This window comes from Oncorhynchus clarkii, unplaced genomic scaffold (genome assembly GCF_045791955.1).
Source record: "Oncorhynchus clarkii lewisi isolate Uvic-CL-2024 unplaced genomic scaffold, UVic_Ocla_1.0 unplaced_contig_7861_pilon_pilon, whole genome shotgun sequence".
In the NCBI taxonomy this organism is placed as follows: domain Eukaryota; kingdom Metazoa; phylum Chordata; class Actinopteri; order Salmoniformes; family Salmonidae; genus Oncorhynchus; species Oncorhynchus clarkii.
In genome coordinates this window covers 63,068-81,170 of record NW_027261113.1, presented here as the reverse complement: position 1 = coordinate 81,170, position 18,103 = coordinate 63,068, and the positions used below count along the sequence as shown (strand labels likewise).

Sequence of the window (18,103 nt, the reverse complement as noted above, 5' to 3'; positions counted from 1 at the left end):
ACGGAGAGGACGCAGTGGCAGAATACCTGACCACAGTAACTGACCCAGAATGTAGGAGATCTTTGACAATGTACAGATTCAGTGAGCATAGCCTTGCTATTGAGAAAGGCTGCCGAAGGCAGACATGGCTCTCAAGAGAAGACAGGCTATGTGCTCACTGCCCAGAATATGAGGTGGAAACTGAGATGCACTTCCTAACCTCCTGCCCAATGTATGACCATATTAGAGTGACACATTTCCCTCCGATTACACAAACTCACAAAGAATTAGAAAACAAATCCAATTTTGATAAACTCCCATATCTATTGGGTGAAATACCAGTGTGCCATCACAACAGCAGTATTTGTGACCTGTTGCCACAATAAAAGGACAACCAGTAAAGTATAAATATAACCCATATTTCTGTTTATTTATTTTCCCTTTTGTACTTGACATTTTTGCACATAATATGACATTTGTAATGTCTTATTATTTTGGAACTTTTGTGAGTGTAATGCTTACTGTTAATTTCTTATTGTTTATTTCACTTTTGTTTATTATCTATTTCACTTGCTTTGACAATGTTAACATACGTTTCCCATGCCAATAAAGCCCTTAAATTGAATTGAGAGAGAGAAAGCGATCTCTCCTCATGGGCACCTGAATACATTCCTGCCATTGTGTCTCAGGTTTCAGTGAGCCTGCAGGGTAGAATGGCCTCCTAACCTCCAGCTCTCCAGCCCAGTGTCTGGTCCCATTTCAGAATGGAACAACAAACCACCCGGCTGCTCAGCACCTGTCAAGAGCCCTTATCTGTACTCTTCTATCAATCTAACGTAACCTAATAACTCTTTAGTGAAGTGGTCGGTGCAGCCTTGCGTGTGTGTGAACATGTTTGCATGTATCCAGCAGCCCGGGCAGGAACAGATGCCAGACACTTTGTAAATCCTTTTAATCTGACTTGTATACACAGTCACTCATTGGGCTTGGGGTCCCTTCTTCCCTCCCACTGTAGACTGGGCATGGGGTCCCTTCTTCCCTCCCACTGTAGACTGGGCATGGGGTCCCTCCCTCCCACTGTAGACTGGGCTTGGGGTCCCTCCCTCCCTCCCACTGTAGACTGGGCTTGGGGTCCCTCCCTCCCTCCCACTGTAGACTGGGCTTGGGGTCCCTCCCTCCCTTCCACTGTAGACCGGGACCAGAGACCAGGGCTGACCAGAGACCAGGGCACCCTATTCCCTAGATAGAGGACTAGTTTCACCAGGGCAAAGTAGTGCACTATATAGGGTATAGGGTGCCATTTGGGACCCAAACAAGTATTCTCTGCCTTACTGAAGAGACATTCCTCTGTCATTACTAAGCACAGTGTGAAGAGCTGTGGCACATCCAGGTAAACAAGTATCCCTCTATTTTGACATGGTGTAATAGTTACTTCCCAAGCCAGAGCAACCTATAGCACAGTAAGCCACGTCCGACCCAGAGCAGCCTATAGGACAGTAAGCCACGTCCGACCCAGAGCAGCCCATAGGACAGTAAGCCACGTCCGACCCAGAGCAGCCCGTAGGACGTCCACGTCCGACCCAGAGCAGCGTATTGGGGCCTACTCGCCTACAGTAACCATCTGACCTGCCCTGGGGCCTACTCGCCTACAGTAACCATCTGACCTGCCCTGGGTCCTACTCGCCTACAGTAACCATCTGACCTGCCCTGGGGCCCACTCACCTACAGTAACCATCTGACCTGGGTCCCACTTACCTACAGTAACCATCTGACCTGGGTCCCACTCACCTACAGTAACCATCTGACCTGGGTCCCACTCACCTACAGTAACCATCTGACAGTAACCGTCTAACCTGCCCTGGGTCCTACTCACCTCCAGAAATACAATGAATTAGAAAATTCACAGATCTTGTGTGTTTGTCTGTTTGCGTATATGTGTGTGTGATTTTAGAGTTATGTTTGTTCAGTGAGGTATGTGTGATTTAGAGTTATGTTTGTTTACTGTGTGCGTGTGTGATTTAGAGTTATGTTTGTTCAGTGAGAGCGAGAAGGTGTGGCGTGTGTGTCTTCCAGACTCTAATCTGTTGCTGTGTTGTCTCACCCTTCCATAGGTTCATACTTTCCGAGGGCCTCACTGGTGCGAGTATTGCGCCAACTTCATGTGGGGCCTCATAGCCCAAGGGGTCCACTGCTCAGGTACCCTCCTCTTCCATTCAGACATCCCAACACTGCTGACCTAGCTACCATCACTGACCTTTCATGGGTACTTCATTACATTAGAGTACCATCCCAAATATCACCCTATTCCCTATGTAGTCCACGTGTGTAGGGCTCATAGGGTTCTGATCTAAAGTTTTACAGGGAATAGGATGCAATTTTACAGGGAATAGGATGCAATTTGGGATGAAAGCCTAAAGAAAATAACTCCAATCCCTGATCAGACCCTTGGAGTCCTGTTAACATCCCTGATCAGACCCTTGGAGTCCTGTTAACATCCCTGATCAGACCCTTGGAGTCCTGTTAACATCCCTGATCAGACCCTCGGAGTCCTGTTAACATCCCTGATCAGACCCTCGGAGTCCTGTTAACATCCCTGATCAGACCCTCGGAGTCCTGTTAACATCCTTGATCAGACCCTCGGGGCCCTGTTAACATCCCTGATCAGACCCTCGGGGCCCTGTTAACATCCCTGATCAGACCCTCGGAGTCCTGTTAACATCCCTGATCAGACCCTCGGAGTCCTGTTAACATCCTTGATCAGACCCTCGGGGCCCTGTTAACATCCCTGATCAGACCCTCGGGGCCCTGTTAACATCCCTGATCAGACCCTCTGGGCCCTGTTAACATCCCTGATCAGACCCTTGGGGCCCTGTTAACATCCCTGATCAGACCCTCGGGGCCCTGTTAACATCCCTGATCAGACCCTCGGGGTCCTGTTAACATGTTCAATAAATCATCCATGTAACCAGGCTTTGTCTCATTTTATGTTTACCACAAATAAACAATATGACTTCCAAGTTTTGATTTATTTCAAGAATTCACGTTTGATCAAATATCAATCAAATTGAACTGATTGGACGTCTCTGTCCGGTTGGGTTTCATGTCATGTGACTAATGTCATGTGACTAATGTCATGTGACTAATGTCATGTGACTAATGTCATGTGACTAATTGTAACACATGAGATATCAAACTTGAAATGCCTAATAATGTCTTTATTTTTAAATGCTATGACAATAAAAAGGGTATTACAATATTACGTCTAAGCCTGGATCATGTCATGGAATGTAGAGTCCAGGAAATGGGGTCTGTTCCATGTAAATCAATGGTTGGATGAGGCCTGTGAAATGTGGTCTGTTCTATGTAAATCAATGGTTGGATGAGGCCTGTGAAATGTGGTCTGTTCCATGTAAATCAATGGTTGGATGAGGCCTGTGAAATGTGGTCTGTTCCATATAAATAAATGGTTGGATGAGGCCTGTGAAATGTGGTCTGTTCCATGTAAATCAATGGTTGGATAAGGCCTGTGAAATGTAGTAATTTAGCATTCCTCAGTGACACCTGGGACAAACCAGTTCCCCCTGTGACTATGGCTGTCAACTATTTATAAACAAGACAGACGCTCACAGAGAGCTTAGAAGGTGTATCAATGGGACACACCCAGTCAAGCAAGGACATCCAAATACTGTATCCACAAAACTGCAACAAGGCTGGCTGTGCTGGCTGGCTGTGCTGTCAAATCAAATTTTATTGGTCACATACACATGGTTAGCAGATGCGAGTGTAGCGAAATGCTTGTGCTTCTAGTTCTGACAGTGCAGCAATATCTAACATGGTAATCTAAAAATTCCACAACTACCTAATACACACATCTAAGTAAAATAATGGAATAAGAATATATAAATATATGGATGAGCAATGATAGTGGCATAGGCAAGATGCAATAGAATGTATAAAATCGGGAATATGAGTAATGTTAACGAGGAATGCAAGATATGTAAACATTATTAAAGTGGCATTCTTAGTGATTAGTGATCCATTTATTAAAGTGGCCAATGATTGAGTCTGTATGTAGGCAGCAGCCTCTGTGTTAGTGGCTGTTTTTAAAAGTCTGATGGCCTTGAGATAGAAGCTGTTTTTCAGTCTCTCGGTCCCAGCTTTGATGCACCTGTACTGACCTCGCCTTCTGGATGGTAGCAGGGTGAACAGGCAGTGGCTCGGGTGGTTGTTGTCCTTGATGATCTTTTTGGCCTTCCTGTGACATCAGGTGCTGTAGGTGTCCTGGAGGGCAGGTAGTTTGCCACCGGTGATGCGTTGTGCAGACCGCACCACCCTCTGGAGAGCCTTGCGGTTGAGGGCGGTGCAGTTGCTGTACCAGGCGGTAATACAGCCCGACAGGTTGCTCTCAATTGTGCATCTGTAAAAGTTTGAGTGCTTTTGGTGACAAGCTGAATTTCTTCAGTCTCTTGAGGTTGAAGAGGTGCTGTTGCCCCTTCACCACACTGTCTGTGTGGATGGACCATTTCAGTTTCTGTGATGTGTATACCGAGGAACGTAACTTTCCACCTACTCCACTGCTGTCCCATTGATGTGGATAGGGGGGTGCTCCCTCTGCTGTTTCCTGAAGTCCACGATCATCTTCTTTGTTTTGTTGATGTTGAGTGAGAGGTTGTTTAACTGACACCATACTCCGAGTGCCCTCACCTCCTCCCTGTAGGCTGTCTCGTCATCGTTGGTGATCAAGCCTACTACTGTTGTGTGGTCTGCAAACTTGATGATTGAGTTGGAGGCGTGGATTGCAGTCATGGGTGAACAGGGAGTACAGGAGGGGGCTGAGCACGCACCCTTGTGGGGCCCCATTGTTGACGTTCAGCGAAGTGGAGATGTTATTTCCTTTCCACCTGGGGGCGGCCCATCAGGATGTCCAGGACCCAATTGCACAGGGCGGGGTTGAGATCCAGGGCCTCAAGCTTAATGATGAGCTTGGAGGGTACTATGGTGTTGATTGCTGAGCTATAGTCAATGAACAGTATTCTTACATAGGTAATCCTCTTGTCCAGATGGGTTAGGGCAGTGTGCAGTGTGATGGTGATTGCATCGCCTGTGGACCTATTGGGGCAGTAAGCAAATTGAAGTGGGTCTAGGGTGACAGCTAAGGTGGAGATGATATGATCCTTGACTAGTCTCGCAAAGCACTTCATGATGACAGAAGTAGTCTGTCATCATGAATAGTCATTTAGTTCAGTTACCTTTGTCTTCTTGGGTACTGGAACAATCGTGGCCATCTTGAATCATGTGGGGACAGCAGACTGGGATAAGGAGAGATGGAATATGTCCGTTACAATACTGTTCATATCATTCCAATCCTGAAGTTAAATTGAGTGAAAAGGGACACATGTACTGTAGCTGTCCTTGGAGCTTCCTGCCAGATAAAATGATATTTAGGGTAATATTTAGGGTTGCAAAGCTACTGGTAAGTTACCATATTGTCCATGAGTTTCTAGTAGGATAGACCATATGGTTGAAGAGAGAACAGCATAATAATGCAAAAAGCATCTAATCAACAATGGCATTATTTTCCATGAACTGTGACACTCTATTTACTATTAACTTTTGTCACAACTGCCACCAGTTTTCTTTCTTTTTACTATTTTCTACACTGTAGAATAATAGTGAAGACATCAAAACTATGAAATAACACACATGGAATCATGTAGTAACCAAAAAAAGTGCTAAACAAATCTGAAGGTATTTGAGATTCTTCAAAGTAGCCACCCTTTGCCTTGATGACAGCTTTGCACACTCTTGGCATTCTTTCAACCAGCTTCATGAGGTAGTCACCTTGAATGCATTTCAATGAACAGGTGTGAATTTCTTTCTTTAATGCATTTGAGCCAATCTGCTGTGACAAGGTATGGGTGCTATGCAGAAGACAGCCCTATTTGGTAAAAGACCAAGTCCATATTATGGGGAGAACAGCTCAAATAAGCAGAGAAAAGACAGTCCATCGTTAATTTAAGGTCAGTCAATCAGGAACATTTTAAGAACTTTGAAAGTTTCTTCAAGTGCAGTCACAAAAACCATCAAGCACTATGATGAAACTGGCTCTCATGAGGACCGCCACAGGAAAGGAAGACCCAGAGGTACCTCTGCTGCAGAGGATAAGTTCATTAGTTGATGGCACCTCAGATTGCAGCCCAAATAAATGCTTCAGAGTTCAATTAACAGACAGACACATCTCAACATCAACCGTTCAGAAGAGACTGTGTGAATTAGGCTGAATTGCTGCAAAGTATCCACTACTAAAGGACAACACTAATAAGAAGAGACCCTGTTTGGGCCAAGAAACACAAGCAATGGACATTAGACTGGTGGAAATCTGTCCTTTGGTCTGACGTGTCCAACATTTGAGATTTTGTCTTTGTGAGATGCAGAGTAGGTAAACTGATGATCTCCGCATGTGTGGTTCCCACCATGAAGCATGGAGGAGGAGGTGTGGGAGTGTTTTTCTGGTGACACTGTCTGTGATTTATTTAGAATTCAAGGCGCAGCGTTGGGCCTCAGCGTGGCTACCACAGCATTCTGCAGCGATACTCCATCCCATCTGGTTTGCGCTTAGTGGAACTATCATTTGTCTTTCAACAGGACAACGACCCAAAACACACCTCCAGGCTGTGTAAGGGCTATTTGACCAAGAAGGAGAGTGATGGAGTGCTGCATCAGATGATCTGGCCTCCACAATCACCTGACCTCAACCCAATTGAGATGGTTTGGAATGAGTTGGACCGCAGAGTGAAGGAAACAAGTGCTTAGCACACGTGGAAACTCCTTCAAGACTGTTGGAAAAGCATTCCTCATGAAGCAGGTTGAGAGAATGCCAAGAGTCATCAAGGCAAAGGGTGGAAACTTTGAATAATCTCAAATAAAATACAAAATATATTTTTATTTATTTAACACTTTTTTGGTTACTACATGATTCCATATGCATTTCATAGTTTGATGTCGTCACTATTATTCTACAATGTAGAAAATAGTAAAACTAAAAACCTTGTAAAGAGTACAGTAGGTGTGTCCAGACTTTTGACTGGTACTGTATGTCACACTGAAACCTTAATATGGTACCAATGGTATTCACTAAGTTGCTGGTTTATTTAGGATCAACAGCGTTGTCATTCTGTTTGCGGCAGGGTAGCATAGTGGTTAGAGCATTGGACTAGTAACCGAAAGGTTGCAAGTTCAAATCCCCGAGCTGACAAGGTACAAATCTGTTGTTCTGCCCCTGAACAAGGCAGAACAAAATAAGTCTTAACTGACTTGCCTAGTTAAATAAAGGTAAAATAGAAATGTGTTTATATATTTTTTACAGGTAATAAGGACACACAGAGGGCCAGAGATTATCACAGGTATCTGTAATTATCTGAAATACCCCAAAAGCACCACTAGATGTCTTGTGATAACTTGAAAGTTTCCAGTAAATGAACCACCCTTTGCAACCCTAGTATTTATGAACACCACCTAACAATTCTACTGATCAATAATGTTGTATCCTAGTGAACTTGTTGAAATGTTTGTTGGCTGAAAAACAGATCAGACTGTATTATTTTATTTAACGAGGCAAGCCAGTTTAGAACAATTTCTTATTTACAATGACGGCCTACTGGGGAACAGTGGATTAACTGCCTTGTTCAGGGGCAGAATGACAGATTTATTTACCTTGTCAGCTCAAGGATTCGTTCCAGCAACCTTTCGGTTACTGGCCCAACGCTCTAACCACTAGGCTCTCTCTCTCTCTCTTCACTGGTGCAGTGAAGTATAGGGTTCAGACACACAATATAAATACATTACAAACATTTACAACTTAGCAAGACTTTGGCACAATTGAGGCTAGTTGACCAGTAGACAAGTAGGTTTGGAAAGTCCCTAAACTCTCTGCGATAGACACAGGGTTCTATTATGGCCTGGATACAATCCTGACATGGATGTGTTGAAAGGAGGACTAACGTTGCTGTTTTTCTCTGTAGACAGATGGTTTGTTGTTCAGATATTAGCCATGCTTATAAGCCCCAGGCAAACACTGGTGTCATCAGACAGCCCTGTGCCCTATGTGAATCAGAAGAGACTTCTTTAGTACTTCCAGTTGTATCTGAAGCAGTCCTCTAACACACAGAGATACACAACTGATGACTGGCTTTCTATCCTCATTGTCTCTCTTTCTCCCTGTCCTCATCTCTCTTCTCTCTGTTCTCTTTCTCTTCCTCCCTATTCCCATCTCTCTCTCTGTTCTCTCTCTCTTCCTCCCTATCCCCAACTCTCTCGCTCTCTCTGTGTTTCCTCTCTCTTCCTTCTTATCTGGCATGCTTAGCTTGTCTTCTTCCTCCCTATCTCTTTGTCTGTCCATCTCTTTCTCCATCTTTTTCTGTCTGACAGTCTCTTTCTGTTTTTTTTCTCTATTTTTAATCTGTCTGTATCTGAGAATAAGGAACCCCAGTCAGCGGACCAGCAATAATGCTGGGTATTTCTTGGTAGTAACAACGCAACTATCAGTGATGAATGATTTAGCTGGATGTTCTTATTGAGTCAGAGAAACCTCAACCTAGGTTACATTCCTGTGGCATCTCCCAGAGAGGCAGCTTGCTCTCTTCGTCACGGTGTGTGTGTGCGTGCAGGCCAGACTGGGACAGTGATGCCACACAGAGAGGTGGTGCTCTGCTCTCTCACCCTCAGCTGTCCAAGACCCTCTGCTGTGACGTGGCCCACCATGGCATATTGAAGCAGCCTGGTCTTACCGTAGCTGGCTGGGCTTTCTCTCTGAGATTGGGATAATCACTGTACTACTTGTTATCTCTAACCCCTCTGTAATGTGTTACATGTTGTTTTAGAAGAAGTCGACCATAATCATGTCAGATTATAAGATTGGAATAAATCCTTTCTGTGTGTGTGTGTGTGTATTTTAACACTGACTGACCACCTCTCTGACCTGTGGTTTCCAGACTGTGGGCTGAACGTACACAAGCAGTGTTCCAAGCTGGTGCCCAGCGACTGTCAGCCAGACCTGCACAGGATTAAGAAGGTGTTCAGCTGTGACCTCACTACCCTGGTCAAGGCCCACAACACCACACGGCCCATGGTGGTGGACATGTGTATCAAGGAGATAGAACTACGAGGTACCATTTAGAATGTTTCTGTGACATTTAATCCAGGTGCACCCTGCATGTTGTTAGCTAAACTGAAAGAATATTCAAATTTCAAGATGAAAATGGATGTCTGTGATACGGTCTTGTGTGGCTCAGTTGGTAGAGAATGGCACTAGCAACGCCAGGGTTGTGGGTTCGATTCTCACGGGGGACCAGTACTTTAATGTATGCACCCACAACTGTAAGTTGCTCTGGATAAAAGCATCTGCTAAATTACTAAAATGTATTGGCTCTCTTGGACCGGGGTTAAGGAGACTACCTAAATTATGTGCTGTGTAAACCAATCTTTTAAATTAGCATCAAATTCAATCAATCAAATGTATTTATAAATCCATTTTTACATCAGCAGATGTCAAAGTGCTTATACAGAAACCCAGCATAAAACCCCAAACAACAAGCAATGCAGATGTAGAAGCACGGTGGCTAGGAAATACTCCCTAAAAAGGCAGGAACCTAGGAAGGAACCAGGCTCTGAGAGGTGGCCAGTCCTCTTTATGCTGTTCCAGGTAGAGATTGCTACATTTAGTGAAAGAAAATTGTCCATTTGAACTGTGTTGAACTACTCTCAAAAGGGTTATTTCAACTGGATGTGTTATTTCTAAAATATACAGTGCCTTGCGAAAGTATTCGGCCCCCTTGAACTTTGCGACCTTTTGCCACATTTCAGGCTTCAAACATAAAGATATAAAACTGTATTTTTTTGTGAAGAATCAACAACAAGTGGGACACAATCATGAAGTGGAACGACATTTATTGGATATTTCAAACTTTTTTAACAAATCAAAAACTGAAAAATTGGGCGTGCAAAATTATTCAGCCCCCTTAAGTTAATACTTTGTAGCGCCACCTTTTGCTGCGATTACAGCTGTAAGTCGCTTGGGGTATGTCTCTATCAGTTTTGCACATCGAGAGACTGACATTTTTTCCCATTCCTCCTTGCAAAACAGCTCGAGCTCAGTGAGGTTGGATGGAGAGCATTTGGATTCAGGTCTGGACTTTGACTTGGCCATTCTAACACCTGGATATGTTTATTTTTGAACCATTCCATTGTAGATTTTGCTTTATGTTTTGGATCATTGTCTTGTTGGAAGACAAACCTCCGTCCTAGTCTCAGGTCTTTTGCAGACTCCATCAGGTTTTCTTCCAGAATGGTCCTGTATTTGGCTCCATCCATCTTCCCATCAATTTTAACCATCTTCCCTGTCCCTGCTGAAGAAAAGCAGGCCCAAACCATGATGCTGCCACCACCATGTTTGACAGTGGGGATGGTGTGTTCAGTTGTGTTGCTTTTACGCCAAACATAACGTTTTGCATTGTTGCCAAAAAGTTCAATTTTGGTTTCATCTGACCAGAGCACCTTCTTCCACATGTTTGGTGTGTCTCCCAGGTGGCTTGTGGCAAACTTTAAACGACACTTTTTATGGATATCTTTAAGAAATGGCTTTCTTCTTGCCACTCTTCCATAAAGGCCAGATTTGTGCAATATACGACTGATTGTTGTCCTATGGACAGAGTCTCCCACCTCAGCTGTAGATCTCTGCAGTTCATCCAGAGTGATCATGGGCCTCTTGGCTGCATCTCTGATCAGTCTTCTCCTTGTATGAGCTGAAAGTTTAGAGGGACGGCCAGGTCTTGGTAGATTTGCAGTGGTCTGATACTCCTTCCATTTCAATATTATCGCTTGCACAGTGCTCCTTGGGATGTTTAAAGCTTGGGAAATCTTTTGTATCCAAATCCGGCTTTAAACTTCTTCACAACAGTATCTCGGACCTGCCTGGTGTGTTCCTTGTTCTTCATGATGCTCTCTGCGCTTTTAACGGACCTCTGAGACTATCACAGTGCAGGCGCATTTATACTGAGACTTGATTACACACAGGTGGATTGTGTTTATCATCATTAGTCATTTAGGTCAACATTGGATCATTCAGAGATCCTCACTGAACTTCTGGAGAGAGTTTGCTGCACTGAAAGTAAAGGGGCTGAATAATTTTGCATGCCCAATTTTTCAGTTTTTGTTAAAGATTTGTTAAAGTTTGAAATATCCAATAAATGTCGTTCCACTTCATGATTGTGTCCCACTTGTTGTTGATTCTTCACAAAAAAATACAGTTTTATATCTTTATGTTTAAAGCCTGAAATGTGGCAAAAGGTCGCAAAGTTCAAGGGGGCCGAATACTTTCGCAAGGCACTGTATATAATAGACTTAATCAACATTTTAATCAAAATATGTCATTTCCCCAAAGTACTGTAATCTGCCTCGAGGCTCCATTGGTTGAAATAAAGGCCACCCTTGTTGAATAATTTTGTTGATCCAAAGAGCTTGTTGAGTTTATTTAGTAGAGACTGCATGGGGTGAAAGAGGGTATAGAGAGTAGAGAAAATCGACTCTCTGTGTTGCTGCTTGCAGGTCTGCAGTCTGAGGGCCTCTACAGAGTGTCTGGCTTCTCAGAACACATTGAGGACGTGAGGCTCGCCTTTGACCGAGGTTTGTGTTAACTTAATTTCCTTTGCCTCCGGGCTTAGGTCTGGTTTAAGGTTATGAGACATGAAAGTCCATAGGTTCAAATGAAAAGCACATGAGCACAGGAAAGCCGTATCAGACTGCCGGATGTCGTTATGTGAGGTGTAAAGGGCAATTATGTTGCATTGTGGTAATTGTAGTGAATATAATGCAGTCTGGTCGGTACATAATGTGCCTGGTGTGTCATCTCTGCAGATGGCGAGAAGGCAGACATCAGTGCCAATGTGTACAACGACATCAACATCATCGCTGGAGCTCTGAAGCTCTATCTGAGAGACCTGCCCATTCCAGTCATCACATTCCACGTGTACTCCAAATTCATACAAGCTGCAAGTACGTACGCCCATACTTATTCCCACAATTAGCTCAATGCACCTTGGGTCTCCAGCGCAATGACTGACTGTGTACTGAGCTAAAGGCTAGGCACTAGCTTGGGGAGCTAAGGAAAATGTTCAGGTCTGTGGCACGGCTATTTATCAGGTGAATGTAACTAACAGTAGTACTTCCTCCTGGTAGAAATCCCCAACCCAGACACCAGACTGGAGGCCATCCACGAGGGACTGCTCCAGCTCCCGCCAGCCCACTACGAGACCCTACGCTACCTGATGATGCATCTCAAGAAGTGATGAAACACACACTGCATCTGATCTTCATGGGGTTGAATCAGTGATGTAGTCTTACATACACATATGTTGTTTCTCACCTTTCTGACTAATATAATAATCATCTTTCTCACAGGGTCACCATGTTTGAAAAGGACAATTTCATGAATTCTGAGAACCTGGGGATTGTGTTTGGTCCGACGTTAATGCAGCCGCCTGAACAGAACGCCCTGGCCACTCTGAACGACATGAGGCATCAGAAACTCATCATACAGCTCCTGATAGAGCATGAAGACGTCTTGTTTTGAAGGACTGGAGCCCTGTCTGTTGCTGGGCAGGATGGGCTGGAGCCCTGTCTGTTGCTGGGCAGGAATAGGATGTTTGATTTATTCCATACCAGAGGAATCTCAAGCCATCATGTCTGTCATCATATGAAGTGTCAAAATTCCCAAATGTTTCTATTGTGGTCAGATTTTAGCTTCCATTACTTCTCTCCCATAAGCATGAGTGTTGAAGTTGAGTCTGTGGTACGTCAGTCAGACATCATGTCTTGTTACAGTAAAAGGTCAAAGGTTGTCACATCCTGACATATTCTCCTTAAGAGGGACAAGGTACTGGATACGTCCCAAATGGCACCCTATTTTCATTACTTCTGAACAGGCCCCATAGGGCTCTGGTTAACAGTAGTGTACACTATATAGTGAGTAGGGTGCCATTTTAGAAAAAGCCATTGATTCCAACATTTCCACACACCTTTCATGGAGTCAAGTAGTGTTGGGCCAGTAAACGAAGGTTGCTGGTTTGAATACCCGAGCCGACAAGGTTAAAAATCAGTCAATGTGCCTTTGAGCAAGGCACTTAACCCTAATTTGCTCCAGGGTCGCTGTACTACCATGGCTGACCCTGTAAAACAACACATTTCACTGCCCGTTTTCCGGTGTCTGTGACAATAAAAACATGTTTCCATAAATCTAGCATCATCACACTAACACATTCTTCTTGGTTGATGTCTGTCTGTATAGTGATTGTCTGCTCAAGTGTGTTCGTTGTGTGCTTCTTGGTCAATGAGTCTCATGACTCAGTAACTGTGTGATCCTGTAGGGTGAGATATGGATGGATGGTCTATGTATGAAGCACTGTGCTGATCAATTTATTTTGTGAAGATTTCTTTATGTTTTCAGCATCATGTGCTTTTTTTCACCCTGAAACTGATAGGTTGTCAAGGATCTGCGATGTGTTCCATTGTCAAAAAACAACAAAACCCTAAAGGAATTGGTAAACAGAGCAGGTTAAACTTGTAAGGAAATGCTTAGAAACATATTTTGAGTGGCACGGTTGAAGTTCCATCTGCAACGGTTTGCTGGTACTATAAAAATAGGCCGAGTTATAGTAGTATATGGTTTGGGTGAAATGTGTGTGAGCCTAAATGTTTACAGAACTTTTGAATCGAACTTCTCATTCTTTTAAATGAATTAATATAATATATATATTAATATTCATACTTTAGTGGAATACCATGGGGTAATATATGTATATACACACACTGAACAAAAATATTAACGCAGCATACAACAATTTCAACAGAATTTACTGAGTTACAGTGCAAATAAGGAAATCAGTCGCAATAACTGAATTAGGCCCTTATCTATGGATTTCATAAGACTGGGTGGGCCTATGTCCTCCCAGGCCTACCCATGGGTGCTCCCCTGCCCAATCAGAATTTGTTTTTTTCCCCACACAAGGGCTTTATTACAGACAGAAATACTCCTCAGTTCTATCAGCTGTCCGGGTGGCTGGTCTCAGACAATCCCGCAGGTAAAGAAGCTGGATGTGGAGGTCCTGGGATGACGTGGTTACACGTGGTTGTGAGGTCAGTTGGACATACTGCCAAATTCTCTAAAAATATGCCTGCTTATGGTAGAGAAATGAACATTCAATTCTCTGGTGGACATTCCTGCAGTCAGCTTGCCAATTGCACGCTCCCTCAAAACTTGAGATATCTGTGGCATTGTGTTGTGACAAAACTGTACATTTTAGAGTGAACTTTTATAATCCCCAGCACAAGGTGCACCTGTGTAATGATCATGCTGTTTAACCAGCTTCTTGATATGCCACACCTGTCTGGTGGTTGGATTATCCTGACTAAGGAAAAATACTCACAGGGATGTAAATAAATGTGTGCACAACATTTTAGAGAAATAAGCTTTTTGTGTGTATGGAACATTTGGGATCTTATTGGGGATCTTACTGGGATCTTATTTCAGCTCATGAAACCAACACTACATGTTGCGTTTATATTTTTGTTCAGTAATAGCTACTCGTAGACTGCCAAACATCTAGTATGGGTAAGGACTAGACCTCGTAGTGTTCTGCCACTATTTGACACATACTAAAGTCAGGAAACATGAAGTGTAAATGTTCAGACTATAAAACTGCCTGGAGCAGCTATAGGTGATGTGGAGCTCGCCTTCTCCAAACAACGTCACGGCGACAGAGTTTACACCATCTCTGTTTTCCATTATTGATAATAATTGAAATCCTTTCTACGAATCCATTTTATTAAAAGTATTTTTGTGATGGGTGCAATTAAGATTGTAATTTATCAAATGCTGATTTATTAAAAGGATGTAAAATGACATTTTGCTCCATCTTTTATGTGTACGTTTAGGATAGGCTACAATTCAATTGCTCAAAGCAATGTCTGCGTCATGGTGCAATGCAACGACAACACACACGTACTCTACCACACCTTCAATAGGACAACGATGGCTCAATAGCGCTGGTGCTGAAGAGAGCAACAATGGTGGACGCCCTGTACCTGAGGGTACACACATGGAATGTGTCTCAAATGGCACCCTATTCCCTATATAGTGCACTACTTTTGAACAGGTTCCATAGGACTGTGGTCAACAGTAGTGCCCTATGTGGGGAATAGGGTGCCAATTTGGGACTCAGCATGATTAGTCACCCTGTTTCTAAATGTAAGGGTGTGGAGGACTTTGCATGTATTGTTTCTTCTGTGTGTCTAGTTCTCAGATACTGTGTTACTCTGGCTGTCAGGTCAGGTATTCTTCCTGCAGGCTTCCAGGGAGGTAACTTCTCTCCCAGTTTACGTGCACCAATCAGGTGTGCATGGGTGGGGTTTTGTTTGTAGGCGATATAGACAGCTGTATTCCGATACCTGTAACATTTGTTGCCTCTCAGTGACAAGGAATACATCAGAAGTCAGTTATTTACAGTCGTTTTTCTACTTAAAACATTGGCCTTCGTGTAGATTCTAGCCTTGATTGGATGTTGTAGATTGAGTCTTCCAAGTGGATGCAGCTGTAAACAACTTGGAATCTACACGGTCTTAGAAGGTCTGTGTGCGGGTCATGTTGTCCTCAGCCGAGGACTAACCTCACGTTGAACCCCCTTGGAGATACTAAAGGAGACACCAGAGGGCTGAAAACATACAGGTGAGTTGATGGCAGGTGTATGACATATTATCCATCATGGCTGATCACAAACGTATAGCATGTTTACATGACAGCTATATGAACATGACTTCCTATATTTTCTATTATTGATAGAATTTTTATGGCATGATTGATTATTTTTTCTCAACACCAGTTTGTCTATATTGACATACACTAATGCATCTTGCAGGTGAAACTTAATGGTCCAGATATGGCAGCGCCTGTGAAATACCCTTGGTGGAGAGCATTTGTGACAAGGAAGAGTATTCCAACAACCCAAGAATCTGGTGAGACCCAACCTTCTGGGGAGAAGATGTCTCCTATCTCCTCCAAATCTACCCCGGACTCAAAGGGAAAGGAAACCTTCCCAGATGCCGAAGCCTTTGACGATGCAGAGTTTGAGCCAATGTTCAATGAGAAAACCTGTAGACGGAATCTCAAAGTTTCACGTTCTGGACGTTTTAAGGAGAACAGAAGAGTACGGGGGACCATACCTGACAATAACAACTTCAGTGGAAGTGTTGCTGCGACTGCTGTTGCTAAGTAGTCCAGGCTACATCATGATCATTATACCTGCCAGACCGCAACCTGTTATGGAGCATGGAGCATTGATGATGAAATATGAATATATTTTGAGGCATTTTTTAAAGATATAACTTTCATCATGTTCATCAATTGCGCCTATCACCAGGTTAATATATTAGGTATACACCTAATTCATAATATGTCTAGGCCAATGAAGCATGGATACGGAATAGTTATGAAGTATCAAATAATTGTAAAGAATGATTTCATAATCATTTTATAGTGAATTCGGGAAGTAGCTCCGTCCGGGATTCAAACCAGGGTCCGGTAACTGTCAAGCCAAGACCTTAATGCCAGGAGTTCTGGGTTAAGGTTACAATATTACCACCTTCCTTCAGGAGAGTGTCCCCACACTTCTCTATACCAAGTCTCTCTCATGTGTACACGCCTCTCAAATGGGCTCACAGGCACCATCCCACTTCACTAGGTGTGGGTTAAGGTCTCCTACAATATCAATTTTCAAGTATGTTTTCATATTTCATACACACACAGCCTAAAGCACATGGTATCTAATGTTACAAATATATCCAGCCAGGGTCAATTACTTATTTTGTCATTTGTTTAAATTGGTTTTTGTGTGTTTGTTTGATATGACGGACTTGAGGTGGTTTGATATGAAGGACATGAGGTGGTTTGATATGGACAGATGGTTTGATATGGTGGGTGGTTGATATGAAGGACTTGAGGTGGTTTGATATGAAGGACTTGAGGTGGTTTGATATGAAGGACTTGAGGTGGTTTAATATGAAGGACTTGAGGTGGTTTGATATGAAGGACTTGAGGTGGTTTGATATGAAGGACTTGAGGTGGTTTGATATGAAGGACTTGAGGTGGTTTGATATGAAGGACTTGAGGTGGTTTGATATGAAGGACTTGAGGTGGTTTGATATGAAGGACTTGAGGTGGTTTGATATGAAGGACATGAGGTGGTTTGATATGAAGGACTTGAGGTGGTTTGATATGAAGGACTTGAGGTGGTTTGATATGAAGGACTTGAGGTGGTTTGATATGAAGGACTTGAGGTGGTTTGATATGAAGGACTTCAGGTGGTTTGATATGAAGGACATGAGGTGGTTTGACATGAAGGACTTGAGGTGGTTTGATATGAAGGACTTGAGGTGGTTTGATATGAAGGACTCACATACAACCAAACTTTATTTAGATCATGTTGGATTAATCTGATTCTGTTCATACTGTACTAGGCTACCTAAGGTCTAGTATGCACTAATGCAGTGGTTCCTAACCATTTTTTGGTTACTGTACCACCAACTGAATTTTGCTCTGCCTAGAGTACCCGCTCATGTGTATTTTACCAGTAAACCTATGGTCTCATGAGTCTTCTCAAGTACCCCTGTGGATAGACCAGGTACACCCAGGGGTCTTAGTACCACTGGTTGGGAACCACTGCAGTAATGAACTGTTACAGAGGATGTGAATGAAGGATATGCCAGCATGTACATTAGCTAGTGTTCAGGAGATTGTAAGATTACATTTAGTTGTTTACATCACATAATACTTTAAATGTAAAAAATAAACATATATTTTGTACTGCAATGTACGCACACACACACACACAGACACACACTCACTCAGGAGTTACATATGACGTTAATACACCTTTGTTACATATTTATTGTGGATAATATATTTACTATTTAGTCACGATCTCAAAATATCTGTTTTGAATGGACTATGCCTTCTGTCATCATTGTTACCAGTCTGCTAAAAGTTTACTTCAGAGATGTATATGAAGAAAAAACATCT

At 43.1% G+C, this 18,103-nt stretch overlaps 1 protein-coding gene across 2 annotated transcripts in view; it reads left to right on the top strand.

The window, feature by feature from the left end:
* The window catches only part of LOC139404901 (beta-chimaerin-like), a 43,757-nt gene extending 30,481 nt beyond the window's left edge, over positions 1–13,276 (top strand). The window contains exons 8-13 of one of the 2 annotated variants that reach the window (XM_071147443.1): positions 2,091–2,175; positions 8,970–9,143; positions 11,581–11,658; positions 11,890–12,027; positions 12,211–12,316; positions 12,433–13,276. In XM_071147443.1, the coding sequence (XP_071003544.1) occupies positions 2,091–2,175; positions 8,970–9,143; positions 11,581–11,658; positions 11,890–12,027; positions 12,211–12,316; positions 12,433–12,604 (753 nt within the window). In that variant the 3' untranslated portion in view covers positions 12,605–13,276. The remainder of the gene's footprint in view (positions 1–2,090; positions 2,176–8,969; positions 9,144–11,580; positions 11,659–11,889; positions 12,028–12,210; positions 12,317–12,432) is intronic. The other variant, XM_071147444.1, reaches the window with a different exon arrangement.
* The last annotated feature ends 4,827 nt before the right edge of the window (positions 13,277–18,103 follow it).